The sequence below is a fragment of the Thalassophryne amazonica genome, chromosome 1 (genome assembly GCF_902500255.1).
Source record: "Thalassophryne amazonica chromosome 1, fThaAma1.1, whole genome shotgun sequence".
NCBI classification, from domain to species: Eukaryota; Metazoa; Chordata; class Actinopteri; order Batrachoidiformes; family Batrachoididae; genus Thalassophryne; species Thalassophryne amazonica.
The window spans coordinates 151,999,351-152,017,549 of NC_047103.1; the positions used below are offsets into that span (position 1 = coordinate 151,999,351).

The 18,199-nt window shown below is 41.1% G+C and overlaps 1 protein-coding gene across 2 annotated transcripts in view; it reads right to left on the reverse strand.

The window, feature by feature from the left end:
- Nucleotides 1–3,198: 3,198 nt before the first annotated feature.
- The window catches only part of LOC117515689 (multidrug resistance-associated protein 4-like), a 216,465-nt gene continuing 201,464 nt past the window's right edge, over nucleotides 3,199–18,199 (reverse strand). Inside the window, exons 30-31 of one of the 2 annotated variants that reach the window (XM_034176386.1) lie at nucleotides 3,604–3,735; nucleotides 3,199–3,511 (exon numbers count right to left, since the gene is read on the reverse strand). In XM_034176386.1, coding sequence (XP_034032277.1) covers nucleotides 3,422–3,511; nucleotides 3,604–3,735 — 222 coding nt within the window. In that variant the 3' untranslated portion in view covers nucleotides 3,199–3,421. The remainder of the gene's footprint in view (nucleotides 3,512–3,603; nucleotides 3,736–18,199) is intronic. The other variant, XM_034176378.1, reaches the window with a different exon arrangement.

Sequence of the window (18,199 nt, forward strand, 5' to 3'; positions counted from 1 at the left end):
TGCAGGCAGTTAGTTCCTTTCTCTCTTCAAACTCTTATCACAGTAAAAAAAAAAAAAGACATAAGTCCTGCTCACAGACTGACTGCCAGAGACAGGACATGTCAACATCAAGTAGAACTCCAGACATCTCCACATTTGCTCAAGGACGGTTCGTTTGCGTGCGCGCGCATCTCGCGGTCAAAGGAAGAAAGATGAACTATAACAGAACTCAGAGCGCAGCCCTGCAGCTCAGCACAACAAGTAGAAGAGAAGTCAGAGTGCACAGTGTGTCTGCAGCCAAACTGTGCACTCTGACTTCTCTGTGCAGAGAACCTGCATGCTGCGTTCTCACCTCCTCTCTGCCCCCTGCTGCGCGCACCTGACGTGTCATCATGACACCACAGGAAGCAACTGGGAGCAGCCCCGGTGTGAAAGGGGCTTAAGACAGCATCCAGAACTGTGACTTTTCTAGCAACATCTGATGCCTTAGAAAGTTCAACCAAGAGCATAGGACAAGAGTTTCTTTCTGCAGTGCACTGAACATTCTATATTGTGCCTGGCTTGAAAGCGATGAAGCCAACCATTGATTGCACTGAAATCATCACACCCCAACTCCACAGAAATCAGTGTTTTGGCTCTGACTTGGCAAAAGTACTCAAACACTTTGTCACTCACATCTGGGTATAAACAGCATCTTAGCTTCACAATTTTGTGATCAGCATTTTCACCACCTTCCCATTGTGCCAAGATCAAATCTTTGTTCTGTTGCTAATTTGCATTTTGCCAACCTTGAAATCAGCAGATAACCTTCTCCTTTCTCATTCAAACAAATTACTTTCACCTTTTCTTCTAATGTTAAAGCTGTTCTTTTCTGTGACACCGGAGTTTTGCCACTTTGTTTTCACCTTTTCCTTTACTACTGTAATGTTGCTGTAAAACATTTATTTTCCGTGATGTGTGAGTTTCGTCAATGGGAGCTGTTTTTCTTTGTTTTTGTTTGAGGTAACTTCTGTGGAAAAAACCCGCTTTGGAATTTCAGCAGAATGGTCGTTGTTGAGGGGATTTTTACTGTATTGAGTGGGCTGCTGGCTGCGTTTGAGGGGTGAAATCAATAGAAAAACAGTTGTTGCAGTAAATGCACCATAAATAGTTTTATGAAAAGGTCCAATCAGTGGTTCACAGCGTTACCTTGCTGCCTGCTAACAAAGATTTAGTGACTGAGGTTGCAATTGTTCTCATCAGGATCACACTGTGTCTGTTTTGTGTTCAAAGTGCTCCTTTGGTTTATTACATTTCAAACCAATTTAAGATCAGTTAACAGCAAATGCCTGGTGTTTTTCTTTTTGAGCTCTCAGCTCCCTCCAAAGGTGGCTTTTGGAACTGCAGCTTGTAGTCAAAATGGACAAATATATTTTTTGAGCAGCAGCAGTTACGGGTTCTTTACTGCCATTCTTATCTGACAACTTACAGACAGTTGCTGGAGATCTTGTTCTGTCCTCTGAGGTCTGAATAGTTCAGCTCATTAACTGAGGAACAGTTTTTCCTGCTTTTGTTATATATGATAAATCATCACGCAGCTCCACGTCTGATTTCCATCTACTGTGACCCCAAGTGAAAAAGGAAGAAGCCCAAAGGACTTTGAATGTTATATTGTGTATATTTGGTTTTGATTTGTGTTTAAGCATTTTCATTTTTAATGTTTTTTTTTTTTTTTTTTTTTTTTGTCAAATTAGTATTGTGAGGCACTTTGAGATGTATTTATCCTGAAAGAGCCATATAACTAAAGTTATTATATTTTAGTGGTTACAATAGTTGTATAAAAATTAAGGCAGAACCTTGGACGGAATACAGACATAGGTTGATGTAAATTTTGAAGACTGCTCAGGATGTGAATTTCAACAAAATATTTATTGAAATAGGCGGATCTCAAGTTGATCGCAACAAAAGTAAAATTTCATTCAGAGAAATAAACTGGCAGGAAACATGGCCTAGAGTAAAACTCTTTTACTCTATAGAGTAAAAAAAATTCTGTGTTATTTTCAGACTTGTGCCTCAGATTTAAAGAATATCACTCATTCTCAATCAATTTTGAAATCTGAGTGGTGTGCTAAGTGGACAATTTCGGCATTACACACTACTCACTTTGAAATCCGAGGCGTTTTTGGTCTATTGACTTGGTTGCGCATCTGGACACTGTGAGGTCTGAGCAACATGCTTAATGTGACAATAACTGAGCTGGGTAGATTGTTTAAGTAGATGTGAATTTTTTTTTTTTTTTAACATTGTAGCCGGGGGGGGGGTGTTATGCCTGACATTATACAAACCCTCTGAATAGTTGAACGCCAAACTAAATCCCCAACAACAGCAATATAACCAAATTCAAACAAATAATTACTTGTGATGCAGGTGAAGCAGATGGCATAGGAGGATTATATTGATTATTCACATATCTGTAAAATATAATACAAAATATTGAGCAAAAGGGCTTTTCAGTGTTAAATATCCAGTAAATCCTCAGTATGGATCAGATGTGGATCAAACTTAGTCTATTCATTGAGAGTGTCACTTTGCATTTCATTGTCCCAAATGAGAGTGTTTGAGGCACGTTTGATTGAGATATAATGCAAAATGTACAACAAATGGGCTTTTCAATATTAAATTAAAATGTCCACAAAATCCACAGTCCAGATCAAACCTTTTCAGGTGATAGTGAGTGTCAGTCTGCACCTCACATTCAAATATATGAGTAATTGGGGCATGTTTGATTAAGATAAATTGTAAAATATACATTAAATGGGGTTTCAATGTTAAATTTAAATGACCACAAAATCCACCATCCGGATCAGATCTGGATCAAACGTTTTCAGGTAATAGTGCCAGTCTGCACCTCACATTCAAATATGAGTGTTTGAGGCACGTTTGATTGAGATATAATGTAAAATGTACATTAAAAGGGGTTTTCAATGTTAAATTTAATTGGCCACAATCTGTAATCTGGATCAGATCCGGATCAAACTTTGTCAGTCGATAAAGGATACCATCCTACATAACACGCTCAAATATGAAAGAAATTCAATCTTTTTTGGCAGTTATGAATTTTTGAAAAAATTTGTTCAATGTTAAAGGTAGGGATTTTTCCTGACTTTGACCTTAAAAATTGAATCAGTTCTTGCCTATCAGGATATGAATCATGTTTAAAAAAATCATTTGTTGGGTAATAAAGTAAAAAGTGCTTTTTAATCTTAAATACAACACTACAACATGAAGTATTTTCATTTAATCATGTCAAGGTTTGTCTACAGTTTGATTTCAAACAGCAGAATTGTAAAACTTAATGTTTAATTCTCATTTCATGTAATAAAACAGTGGGGGGGGGCAGTGATTGGTGTGAGCCGAGGCACTTTGAGGGTTTTTGTGGTGATGCAGCAGATGAGGTCTTACGTCACAGCGCGGTGTCATGGATCACCAGAGTCTCCTCTGCTGTTTCTGCGTGTCCATTCAGCATGCTGGGACGACTTCTGCTCTCATGAGCCTGGAAAGACATTTATTTTTTAATTAAGGTTATCATTGTTGTTTTAAGTCAATAGGAAGTATTGTTAATTCCGCAGACTTCGGCTGACTCACCTGTTTGGCTGCCTGTAACAGAGCGGCTGCCTCTTGTTTGCCCGTCTCCTGCACCATCTTGTAAAAGATGCCGTTTGGATTTTGGAGGAGAGCGTACGGCTCATAGGCGTCAATTTTCCCTGCATCTAAAACCTACATACAGAAGCTTTTATTATTATTATTATTCTTTTTCCTGCTGAGAAGCAGCACCACATGAATGTAAATAGTAAATTTACGGCACAACTTTATTCTTTGTTGTTTGCTTTTTTTTTTTTTTTTTGCATATTTTGTTTATAGCATTCTTGGGATACGTTTCAGCAAAACTCCACATTTTACAACCTCAAACCTTTTTTTGTTGGCAGGCAAGAGTACTACTCCTGTGCCAGCCTGTGTTAGGACCTGTCCACTCAGTTACCATGGCCTGAAAGGTGCCAACCAACCGGGAAGCCATTAATTCACTTGGTTTTTGTTTGTTTGTTTTTACATACAGATGCAGCATTTATCGTGATCAACTGTTTGTGTGCCCTTTTGATTTGGAGATGTACAAGAATTTTATGCCTGCTGCTGAACACAAGGGGGCACTGGTCTTTCATTTTCCCTGTAAATCCAGCCAGATGTTCCCTGGTTAACCTGGAGTTGTGCCAAATAGTCATTTAAAACACAACTGTATCCGTTTGTGGGGTTTTCTGTGCAGTTTAAGGAGGCATTCATCCTGATGTGTACAAACTACTGACGCACTGAAAATTCAACAGACTGAAGAACAACCTAAATATGTTTTAAATATCATTACCCAAGAGACAATAAAAAATATGGCCAATGAGTATTGCGAAGGCTGGCCGTCTGTCTGTCTGTGCTCAACATAAGTCCAGTCCTATTACTGCCAGGGCCTTCAAATTCACAGGGAATATTCTTGGGACAGAGACCTTGGTCAAATTCAAAGATGGCTAACCTTGACCTATTTTAAGAGCTGCTGACTGTGAAAATCAGCCATGGGGTGGAAAGTTGGGGTCAGTAGATCTTATACTTTTCACACAAGCTTAATTTGAGGGGAAGTGGCACATCCTACAGTATATTAAAAAAAAAAAAAATCAGTTTGGTTGCCATGGAAACACACTATGCTAGAAAAGGGCCAAAATCAGTTGTTGTGGCTACTGCAGTTGTTGCACTTTCACCAGTTTTAGACACAGCATACAGAGAGATCAGTTTTTACATATAAATTAACATTACATATCAACAGAACAAGCAGATTCTATAGATTTCATAAATATGTGTCGTACATTTGAACTGTTAGGCAATGGTGTGTCTTAGTTAGTTACCTATTTCAGAAATGTGGAAAAAACGAAATATTCACAATATTGCTCTGCCTATTGTCACTATGCCGACCATGACTGGCTATTATAGCTATTTATATCTTGAGGGACATTTCAGCTTGACATTTAGCAAACTACATCCAATTGCATCAGATGCTGGGTGAATCTGTGAAAAGTACAAATTTTTCCAATTTTCAAACGGCAAAAAGAGCAAAAACAGCAAAGTTTAGTTGAAGAGAAAGAAACACTCAGTGCATCATGGGAACCCCCCAGCAGCCTATAGCAGCATAACTAAGGGATGGTTCATGGTCACCCGATCCAGCCCTAACTACAAGCTTTAGCAAAAAGGAAAGTTTTAAGCCTAATCTTAAAAGTAGAGAGGGTGTCTGTCTCCCTGATCCAAATTGGGAGCTGGTTCCAGAGGAGAGGAGCCTGAAAGCTGAAGGCTCTGCCTCCCATTCTACTCTTACAAACCCTAGGAACTACAAGTAAGCCTGCAGTCTGAGAGCGAAGCGCTCTATTGGGGTGATATGGTACTATGAGGTCCCTAAGATAAGATGGGACCTGATTATTCAAAACCTTATAAGTAAGAAGAAGAATTTTAAATTCTATTCTAGAATTAACAGGAAGCCAATGAAGAGAGGCCAATATGGGTGAGATATGCTCTCTCCTTCTAGTCCCTGTCAGTACTCTAGCTGCAGCATTTTGAATTAACTGAAGGCTTTTCAGGGAACTTTTAGGACAACCTGATAATAATGAATTACAATAGTCCAGCCTAGAGGAAATAAATGCATGAATTAGTTTTTCAGCATCACCCTGAGACAAGACCTTTCTAATTTTAGAGATATTGCGCAAATGCAAAAAAGCAGTCCTACATATTTGTTTAATATGCGCATTGAATGACATACCCTGATCAAAAATGACTCCCAAGATTTCTCACAGTATTACTAGAGGTCAGGGTAATGCCATCCAGAGTAAAGATCTGGTTAGACACCATGTTTCTAAGATTTGTGGGGCCAAGTACAATAACTTCAGTTTTATCTGAGTTTAAAAACAGGAAATTAGAGGTCATCCATGTCTTTATGTCTGTAAGACAATCCTGCAGTTTAGCTAATTGGTGTGTGTCCTCTGGCTTCATGGATAGATAAAGCTGGGTATCATCTGCGTAACAATGAAAATTTAAGCAATGCTGTCTAATAATACTGCCTAAGGGAAGCATGTATAAAGTGAATAAAATTGGTCCTAGCACAGAACCTTGTGGAACTCCATAATTAACCTTAGTCTGTGAAGAAGATTCCCCATTTACATGAACAAATTGTAATCTATTAGATAAATATGATTCAAACCACCGCAGCGCAGTGCCTTTAATACCTATGGCATGCTCTAATCTCTGTAATAAAATTTTATGGTCAACAGTATCAAAAGCAGCACTGAGGTCTAACAGAACAAGCACAGAGATGAGTCCACTGTCTGAGGTCATAAGAAGATCATTTGTAACCTTCACTAATGCTGTTTCTGTACTATGATGAATTCTAAACCCTGACTGAAACTCTTCAAATAGACCATTCCTCTGCAGATGATCAGTTAGTTGTTTTACAACTACCCTTTCAAGAATTTTTGAGAGAAAAGGAAGGTTGGAGATTGGCCTATAATTAGCTAAGATAGCTGGGTCAAGTGATGGCTTTTTAAGTAATGGTTTAATTACTGCCACCTTAAAAGCCTGTGGTACATAGCCAACTAATAAAGACAGATTGATCATATTTAAGATCGAAGCATTAATTAATGGTAGGGCTTCCTTGAGCAGCCTAATAGGAATGGGGTCAGAACAGAATAATCGGAGAGAAAGAGTCTAACCAAATACCGGCATCACTGAAAGCAGCCAAAGAGAACGATAGGTCTTTGGGATGGTTATGAGTAATTTTTTCTCTAATAGTTAAAATTTTATTAGCAAAGAAAGTCATGAAGTCATTACTAGTTAAAGTTAAAGGAATACTCGGCTCAATAGAGCCCTGACTCTTTGTCAGCCTGGCTACAGTGCTGAAAAGAAACCTGGGGTTGTTCTTATTTTCTTCAATTAGTGATGAGTAGTAAGATGTCCTAGCTTTACGGAGGGCTTTTTTATAGAGCAACAGACTCTTTTTCCAGGCTAAGTGAAGATCTTCTAAATTAGTGAGACGCCATTTCCTCTCCAACTTACGGGTTATCTGCTTTAAGCTGCGAGTTTGTGAGTTATACCACGGAGTCAGGCACTTCTGATTTAAGGCTCTCTTTTTCAGAGGAGCTACAGCATCCAAAGTTGTCCTCAATGAGGATATAAAACTATTGACGAGATAATCTATCTCACTCACAGAGTTTAGGTAGCTACTCTGCCCTGTGTTGGTATATGACATTGGAGAACATAAAGAAGGAATCATATCCTTAAAGCTAGTTACAGCGCTTTCTGAAAGACTTCTACTGTAATGAAACTTATTCCCCACTGCTGGGTAGTCCATCAGAGTAAATGTAAATGTTATTAAGAAATGATCAGACAGAAGGGGTTTTTCAGGGAATACTATTAAGTCTTCAATTTCCATACCATAAGTCAGAACAAGATCTAAGGTATGATTAAAGTGGTGGGTGGACTCATTTACATTTTGAGCAAAGCCAGTCGAGTCTAACAATAGATTAAATGCAGTGTTGAGGCTGTCATTCTCCGCATCTGTGTGGATGTTAAAATCGCCCACTATAATTATCTTATCTGAGCTAAGCACTAAGTCAGACAAAAGGTCCGAAAATTCACAGAGAAACTCACAGTAACGACCAGGTGGACGATAGATAACAACAAATAAAACTGGTTTTTGGGACTTCCAATTTGGATGGACAAGACTAAGAGACAAGCTTTCAAATGAATTAAAGCTCTGTCTGGGTTTTTGATTAATTAATAAGCTGGAGTGGAAGATTGCTGCTAATCCTCCACCTCGGCCTGTGCTACGAGCATTCTGGCAGTTAGTGTGACTCGGGGGTGTTGACTCATTTAAACTAACATATTCATCCTGCTGTAACCAGGTTTCTGTAAGGCAGAATAAATCAATATGTTGATCAATTATATTATTTACTAACAGGGACTTAGAAGAGAGAGATCTAATGTTTAATAGACCACATTTAACTGTTTTAGTCTGTGGTGCAATTGAAGGTGCTATATTATTTTTTGTTTTTGAATTTTTATGCTTAAATAGATTTTTGCTGGTTATTGGTGGTCTGGGAGCAGGCACCGTCTCTACGGGGATGGGGTAATGAGGGGATGGCAGGGGGAGAGAAGCTGCAGAGAGGTGTGTAAGACTACAACTCTGCTTCCTGGTCCCAATCCTGGATAGTCACGGTTTGGAGGATTTAAGAAAATTGGCCAGATTTCTAGAAATGAGAGCTGCTCCATCCAAAGTGGGGTGGATGCCATCTCTCCTAACAAGACCAGGTTTTCCCCAGAAGCTTTGCCAATTATCTATGAAGCCCACCTCATTTTTTGGACACCACTCAGACAGCCAGCAATTCAGGGAGAACATGCGGCTAAACATGTCACTCCCGGTCTGATTGGGGAGGGGCCCAGAGAAAAGTGGTATTATGTTTTAGAAGATGTGAACCTTTTTAAGTAACAGATTTGGGCGAAAATGGTGAAAATCATCCACAGTCCGTCATCATACCACATTTCAAGAGCCCTGTAGACCATGTAGCCATATTTTGAAGAAACAAAACTGAAAATGGTGAAATTGATTGGACCACTGAAAGTAAATCAGATGATCACGCATAGACTGTCATAATATCGCATATCAAGAACTTGCAAAAGTTGTGGCCTTTGCACCAGTAGGAGTAAATGTCACATGAATATGGCCAAACTTTGATGAAAAGAAAACGAAGTCGCAACATTAACTAAGCTTCCTGGAACATCCACCATAAAAGGATTGCAAGACTCATCAATCTTCTCACTGAGGGATTTCGTTTGGTCTTGCTGATGCGTGAAGGCCGGGCATTGCGCAGTTGCTTCTTCACTAATTTAATGCCTGGTGAGTGCTTGAAGTTCAGTCACAGCCAAAGCTCTGTGTCATTGTGATTGACCAACGTTGCAATGCAGTTTCAGAGTTCAGAGTTCCGGAAAGAAACAACGCCCCTCATACTTGATGCGGAATCCCTATTGATGGATTGCTCGAGAGAGAGAGAGCAACTGCAGATCTGCTCTAACTCTTTGAGGTTCTGCGGACAGAAAAAGCTCCTTTTTGAAGAACGTCTCACAAGGCTGGGTCCACAGTCAACAATCACTGAATGAAGAGTGTCCACCATCTGGCACAATTTGGACGGTGTAGGGGAAAGAACACATCTAACTCTGCAGGAAAGACATTGATGTAGCCATCCACATCATGCATCTTTGCAACTCCCTGTGGATGTGATTGATGAGGAACATGTATATTCCCCAAAATTGTGCTGTTGCGCACCTACAGAAAGAAGTCCTCGAACTTTCTCAGATGTTCCAAGATGACTGGATTTTCAAGGTGTCCTTCTTCCATCTCAGCGGGATTGGTGGAGACATTCTTCACTTCCTGCAATCCCTTATACTCTTCAGTTGGCACTTCTAAGAGAAATCGCTAGTACATCTTCTGCTCCAGAATGTTTGTGAGAAGTTTGTGGATATGACTGCACCTATTGTAGAACTTCCCTTTTATGAAGCCAAGTGTTGATCCCTCCGCCAGTATGTCTGCCTCTGTCAAGATGTATTCTATCCCGCTTCCTGAAATGAAGTTACCAACTGCTCCGAAGATGCAAGTTCTAGATGAAAGTTACCAAGCGTTATCAACAATCTGTTGAAGAGTGGCCTTTCGATTTTTTGAATTGAGTAAGCCTTCAAAGCAACAGCTAAGTCACAGGTCACCACCCCCGGTATCCCTGTCTCCTCAGCAATGCTCATGGTCCTGACCATGGTCTCCCTCACAACATCATTGTTGGTGGGTGATCTTGATATTGGGTCCATATACCATATGCACTGTATTGGCAATGGATCCTGTACATACAAGCTGATGAAGCCAGAATGAAGGGGTGTGTTTCAGGCCTAGAGCCTCCAAAATCAGTATAGGTTGAAGGGTTTCAGCTAGATCTTTGTCTCATCACTGTTGGTTACATCACTACTGCATACAAACATTGCTTTCTTCAGGGGTTGTCTGAATGGTGCAATGTCACGTGGAGCTTCTACAAATTGTCATCCATTCCTTCCATCTTGAATGCCACTTGCGCTTGTAGTTGGGCCTGTCATGTCTGGCAAAACATTCTGATATGTATGACCAACAGTTGTGTGAAGGGTTGACTTTCCGTCCAAAGTTTCCACTTTGGCGTCATTATTATCCCACACAGATGCTGTTGCAAGGCCTGGATTCAACTTTATGCCATCTGGTGCCTGGCGATCGCACGGCTCCACGGAATAAGCAAATTCTGTCTCTCAACCCTTCGCCTCGCTGTAACATACGAGGTCTGTGAGAAAAGTATCCGACCTTATTATTTTTTTTAAAAACCATATGGATTTGAATCACGTGTGATTACATCAGCCAAGCTTGAACCCTCGTGGGCATGCGAGAGTTTTTTCACGCCTGTCGGTGACGTCATTTGCCTGTGAGCACGCCTTAAGGAAGGAGTGGTCCAGCCCCCTCGTCGGAATTCCTTTGTCTGAGAAGTTGCTGAGACACTGGTGCTGTGCTTCATCAAAATTTTTAAAAAAACTGTGAGGCACATCCGAGTGGACACCATTCGAGAAATTCAGCTGGTTTTCGGTGAAAATTTTAACGGCTGATGAGAGATTTTGGATTGTTTCTATCGCTGTAAGGACTTCCCACAGAGCGGGACGTCGCGCAGCGCTCCAAGGCGACGTCGTCATCCTGTTTCAAGCTGAAAACCTCCAAATTTAAGCCTCTGTTGACCCAGGACGTCGTGAGAGAAGAGAGAACTTTCACAAGAGGTCGGAATCAGCAGCTTATCTGGACATTCCACTGTTAAAGGAGATTTTTTTTTAATGAAAGATGTGCAGACGGATTGGCGCGTCGGCTCGCAGCCGGTGCGGCGCGCCCGCCACAGGAAAAACACCTCCGTTGGAAGCCTTAAGGACAAGTTGGAACATGCCTTGCTGTTAAACAATTTCTCAGATACTCACTCAACTGAAAGCCACCAAAAGCCGCCTGGATTTTACAAATGGTTATCAACACAAAGGTGTTTTTCCTGTGGCGGGCGCGCCGCACCAGATGCGAGCCAACGCGCCAATCCGTCTGCACGTCTTTTATTAAAAAATCTCCTTTAACAGTGGAATGTCCGGATAAACTGCTGATTCCGACCTCTTCTGAAAGTTCTCTGTTCTCTCACGACGTCCTGGGTCAACAGAGGCTTAAATTTGGAGGTTTTCAGCTTGAAACAGGATGACGACGTCGCCTCGGAGCGCTGCACTACGTCCCGCTCCTTTGGAAGTCCTTACAGCGATAGAAACAATCTAAAATCTCTCATCAGCCGTTAAAATTTACACCGAAAACCAGCTGAATTTCTCGAATGGTGTCCACTCGGATGTGCCTCACAGTTCTTGAAAAATTTTTGATCAAGCACAGCACCAGTCTCTCAGCAACTTCTCAGACAATGAAAATCCGACGAGGGGGCTGGACCACTCCTTCCACAAGGCGTGCTCACAGGCGAAAGACGTCACCGACAGGCGTGAAAAAACTCACGCATGCGCACGAGGGTTCAAGCTTGGCTGATGTAATCACACGTGATTCAAATCCATATAGTTTTTTAAAAAAATAAAACTGTCGGTTTCTTTTCTAATAGACCTTGTATACTGTGCCCTGACGTGTTCAAAATTTGCAGCATGACGTCGGATCCAGTAAGTGAAGCTATCCCTAATCCCAAAGCAGTGTGCTTTCATGGTTAGACTGTTCCTCTCGTGACATTAAAAATGGCATCGGATGCCATCGAAGTCACCTTACGGTCAATACCACCCTTATGCAGTCCACGGACGTTTGGTGTTAGGCCACCTAGAAGACTCCTAAAAACAGGTCTAACTGTCATGGAATGTTTGTGGCAGACTCCTTCAGATTCTCAATGGCACCTGGATTTGGTGTCCTTGATGATTAGAGAGCTTCAATATGTGGCTTCTAAAATTAGGGCTTTGAAGAAATCAGGAAATTCCAGGCAGATTCAGGTGTATACATGTTTGTGATTTATCTAAGCCTATTGACCCTGGCTTGAAAACATCCTCTGGCATTGGTCATGCGAGATTCACTGGATGGGTTATGTGTTAATATGTCCATTGTTGGGCTGGAGCAAAGAAAAAATCTATCCATACTGGTCGTGTATTTCATGAAAAACAAAAAAGTTACTGACATGGTATTTTGAGGGTGTCTGGCTCGGACCCCCTACCACTGAATATGTCTGTCACTGCTTATTTCTGAGAAAGTGGTCCGTACTGATAAATTTGAAGTTGTTACCGGCCCCCCCTAACATGAAATAGCTCAGCTGCAGGGCGTGGCACTTTGGGGATGTCTGGCTCGGACCCCCCACCACTGAAAATGGTCTCTCTCTGGCTGCTAATTCAACATGGCGGAATCTGCACTGAAATAGCTGCATTTCTGTGTAAATCTAAAATGACTCTCATATATTATGTAAAGCTAGAGAGAAATAAACACTTCTAAACTGAAAATGCTGTTTTTGTAACTTGACAACACCTCTGGAGTGATTTACAAGCCAACTTGTGGACGTCAGCGTGCATGTGCATCACACACGGTCAAAGGTATGTGCACATGCATGCCCTCCTGCAGATGCAGTTAAAATGTACAATCCAGTGAAGTTGGGACGCTGTATGAAATGTAAATAAAAACAGAATACAATGATTTGAAAATTCTCTTCAACCTATATTCAATTGAATACACCACAAAGACAAGATATTTAATGTTCAAACTGATAAACTTTATTGTTTTTGTGCAAATATTTGCTCATTTTGAAATGGATGCCTGCAACACATTTCAAAAAAGCATGGACAGGGGCAACAAAAGACTGGGAAAGTTGATGAATGCTCAAAGAACACCCAATTTTAAACAGGTGACTGTCATGATTGGGTATAAAAGGAGCATCCCCAAATGGCGCAGCCATTCACAAGCAAAGATGGGGCGAGGATCACCACTTTGTGAACAACTGCGTGAAAAAAATAGTCCAACAGTTTAAGAACAGTGTTTCTCAACGTTCAATTGCAAGGAATTTAGGGATTCCACCATCTACAGTCCATAATATAATCAGAAGATTCAGAGAATGTGGAGAACTTTCTACATGTAAGCGGCAAGGCCAAAAACCAATACTGAATGCCCGTGCCGTTTGATCCATCAGGTGGCACTGCATTAAAAACTGACATCATTGTGTAAAGGATCTTACTGCGTGGGCTCAGGAACACTTCAGAAAACAATTAAATGGACTCCATTTATATCATGCTTTTCCATCTGCAGACGTTCAAAGCACTTTACAAATAATGCCTCACACTCACTCCGATGTGAGGGTGCTGCCATACAAGGCGCTCACTACACACCAATAGGGGATTAAAGACCTTGCCCAAGGGCCCTTAGTGATTTTCTAGTCAGGCTGGGATTTAAACTGAGGATCTTCTGGTCTCAAGCCCAACGTCTTAACCACTAGACCATCACCTCCCCTGAAACCATTGTCAGTTAACAGTTCATCGCTACATCTACAGGTGCAAGTTAAAACTCTACCATGTAAAGCGAAAGCCATACATCAACAGCATCTAGAAACACCGCCGCCTTCTCTGGGCCCGAGCTCATTTGAAATGGACAGACGCAAAGTGGAAAAGTGTGCTGTGGTCTGATGAGTCCACATTTCAAATTGTTTTTGGAAATCATGGATGTCGTGTCCTCCGGACAAAAGAGGAAAAAGAGCATTGGGATTGCTACTAGCGCAGAGTTCAAAAGCTAGCATCTATGATGGTATGGGGGTGTGTTGGTACCCACGGCATGGGCAACTTACACATCTGTGATGGCACCATTAATGCTGAACGGTACATCCAGGTTTTGGAGCAACACATGCTGCCATCCAAACAAAGTCTTTTTCAGGGACGTCCCTGCTTATTTCAGCAAGACAATGCCAAGCCACATTCTGCACATGTTACAACAGTGTAGCTTCATTGTAAAAGAGTGCGGGTACTAGACTGGCCTGCCTGCAGTCCAGACCTGTCGCCCATTGAAAATGTGTGGCGCATTATGAAGCGCAAAATACGACAACGAAGAATGCTGAACAACTGAATTCGGACATCAAGCAAGAATGGGAAAGAATTCCACCTACAAAGCTTCAACAATTAGTGTCCTCAGTTCCCAAATGCTTAATGAGTGTTGTTAGAAGGAAAGGTGATGTAACACAGTGGTAAACATACCACTGTCCCAGCTTTTTTGAAATGTGTTGCAGGCATCCATTTCAAAAAGAGCAAATATTTGCACAAAAACAATAAAGTTTATGAGTTTGAACATTAAATATCTTGTCTTTGTGGTGTATTCAATTGAATATAGGTTGAAGAGGATTTGCAAATCATTGTATTCTGTATATGGAATCACTGTTCCTGACCGTCATGATCATGCATCAAGACACAGATGTGCACCTCTACTGTATCATAAAAATGGTTAATAAAGCATCACTTCTGCACATGTCCCCAAAAAAACCCTGTTTTTTCTGCACTTTTGAATGAATAAATGGTTGCTACAATAGGGATGAGCGAGTACACCACTATCTGTATCTGTTCAACCATCTAAATTTCTGTATCTGTATTCGGAGTGGACGGGGCCTAAACCGGAAGTGGGCGTGGTTTAACCACAAATGGGCGGGGCTTGAATCTGTACATTATTTTAATGCCGCATTCACACCGGGCGCGACCAGACTTCACAAATTCGCTTCGGTCGCGTGACGACAGATGCGCCACCATCGTGTGTCGTGTCGCTCTGCTTTTGCTGCGAAAATTCGCCCCAGTGCGTCATCAAATAGGAGAAGCTTCCATTCCGCTCGCTGGCTCCGGTTGTCAGTCAAGTTAACATGATGGACCTTGATCACACGGAGTGAGTTGTGGAAAGCTCCCAATTCGGGGAGTATCATTATTTGCTGCAGGAGCTGCGTCTGGATGACGGCCGCTTTCAGCGGCCCTTCCGCCTCTGCAGGACCCAGTTTGAGGCTCCTGTCCCGTTCACGCGCGCACATGTAAACAATTAAAAAAAAAAAAACTCCGATGCTTGCTGTGGGGCTGCTCATCGCTCTTCCCCGAAAAACTCTGTCATAATTATGTTGATAAACCAGTCACCATTTGTTTTATTATACATCTGTGTAGTTAATTAATAAAATAATCTTCATGGACGATTCGCTCACGTGCGCATGTAACCACAAAACAAAAAAAAAAAAACCTCCGCTGCTTGCTGTGGGGCTGCTCCTCGCTCTTCCCCAAAAAACTCTTGTCATAATTGTATTTAGAAAGCAGTCATCATTTAGTTAAGTAAAATAATCTTAATGGACGATTCGCTCGCGCGCGCACGTAAAAAAAATAAATAAATAAAACCTTTGCTCCCCCTGCTGCGGGGTTGCTGCTCGCTCCAAAAACGCTGTCATAATTGTGAAATAAAGGACAAAAGAGACGTACAGTAGTGTTCAGAATAAATACATGGGAAACAAGGTACCAATAGATTCAGTAGATTCTCACAAATCCAACAAGACCAAGCATTCATGATATGCACACTCTTAAGGCTATAAAATTGGGCTATTAGTAAAAAAAAAAAGTAGAAAAGGGGGTGTTCACAATAATAGTAGTGTGGCATTCAGTCAGTGAGTTCGCCAATTTTGTGGAACAAGCAGGTGTGAATCAGGTGTCCCCTATGTAAGGATGAAGCCAGCACCTGTTGAACATGCTTTTCTCTTTGAAAGCCTGAGGAAAATGGGATGTTCAAGACATTGTTCAGAAGAACAGCGTAGTTTGATTAAAAAGATGATTGGAGGGGGGAAAACGTATACACAGGTGCAAAAAATTATAGGCTGTTCATCTACAATGATCTCCAATGCTTTAAAATGGACACAAAACCAGAGACGCGTGGATGAAAATGGAAAACAATCATCAAAATGGATAGAAGAATAACCAGAATGGCAAAGGCTGACCCACTGATCAGCTCCAGGATGATCAAAGACAGTCTGGAGTTACCTGTAAGTGCTGTGACAGTTAGAAGACGCCTGTGTGAAGCTAATTTATTTGCAAGAATCCCCGCAAAGTCCCCCTGTTAAATAAAAGACGTGCAGAAGAGGTTACAATTTGCCAAAGAACACATCAACTGGCCTAAAGAGAAATGGAGGAATATTTTGAGGACTGATTAGCGTAAAATTGTTCTTTTTAGGTCCAAGGGCCGCAGACAGTTTGTGAGACGACCTCCAAACTCTGAATTCAAGCCACAGTTCACAGTGAAGACAGTGAAGCATGGTGGTGCAAGCATCATGATATGGGCGTGTTTCTCCTACTATGGTGTTGGGCCTATATATCACATACCAGGTATCATGGATCAGTTTGGATATGTCAAAATACTTGAAGAGCTCATGTTGCCTTATGCTGAAGAGGCCATGCCCTTGAAATGGGTGTTTCAACAAGACAATGACCCCAAGCACACTAGTAAACGGGGAAAATCTTGGTTCCAAACCAACAAAATTAATGCCTCACAGATGTGAAGAAATCATGAAAAACTGTGGTTATACAACTAAATACTAGTTTAGTGATTCACAGGATTGCTAAAAAAGCAGTTTGAACATAATAGTTTTGAGTTTGTAGCGTCAACAGCAGATGCTACTATTATTGTGAACACCCCCTTTCTACTTTTTTTAGAAAGCGCCCAATTTCATAGCCTTAAGAGTGTGCATATCATGAATGCTTGGTCTTGTTGGATTTGTGAGAATCTACTGAATCTACTGGTACCTTGTTTCCCATGTAACAATAAGAAATATACTCAAAACCTGGATTAATCTTTTTAGTCACATAGCACTACTATTATTCTGAACACTACTGTAAGTCCTGCTCATAGGCTGGCTATCAGAGACAGGGCATGTTCACATCCTCAGTCACACTCCAGACATCTCCATGTCACTACATATTCAGTCCCTGACTGGTCATCGCGGCACGACAAGACAAAAAAGTTCAGATTTTTCAACTTGGGGAGGAGGGCAACGTGACATGACGCAATGCAATATCGCGCCACAAACGCGGCAATCGCCCAAAATCGCTTCACTTGCGTTGCTTCATTCGCGTCCATCACGTCGTGCGCCAAAATGTGTCCTTCCATAGGGTTTACATGGCAACCTGTCGCTGCTGTCGCTTGCGTCGCGCCCAGTGTGAATGTGGCATAAGCCTGAAATTGATGTGGACTGATCAGAAGTTGCTATATTTATTGTTTATTTGAAAACTATTTACAGAACAGCCTCAAATTTGAGATTCAATAATGATTTGATCACAAAAGAGAACTATTTACAGAACAAGTTTTTTTATAAACTCAGAACATGAATATTCTTAAGTGTATGAATGAGTAACAGAACAGCCTCAGAATTGACATTCAATGTAGTAGGAAATTCTGAACTCAGTATGTATGAACAAGAGTTGTCATACTAAACATAAGTTTTTTATTATTGTTTTTATTTTATGATCAAACGATGATTTTTTCAGTTATTTATTTATTTATTTTTACTACTTGTTCTTGGAATTTTTCCCCACACAAAGTTAAACAATGTTGATTAAAGTGTGCATGTGTGTGACTGAGTGAGAGGGAGAGAGAGAGGTTGTTCTAAGACGGTTTCTTTTTTAATGATCTGTGGAAACTTGGTGAATCATGCAAACATCCAGTGACAGCAAACAGGGAAATAATATCTCAGCCTTGTTCACTGTATTCTTCTCAAAAGCACCGCGTTCAGCACGAGCAAAGTTTTCCAACTGACTTTATATCACCAGCCAAACTAAAAGCAAACATACGGTTAAAAACAAACATGAGCGGAGTGTAGGCGGTGACCAACGAGCCAATTTCAGCTGTGTCTTGTCAAATGCACCATGTACGTTACGAAACAAGTTCACCAAGTAACTTTAAATACCATGCAAACCAAAATAGAGGCGAATTGAAGAAAACCTAAGGAATACTGAGAGAGCAACATGAGATAGAATCAAGCCAAGTACAGAGAGAGAGATCCTGCTGTCTGTGTGCCAGAGTGACGTCTCTGGGTGCAGAGACGCGTCTTTGTAGGGAGGGATGGGCGCTGTG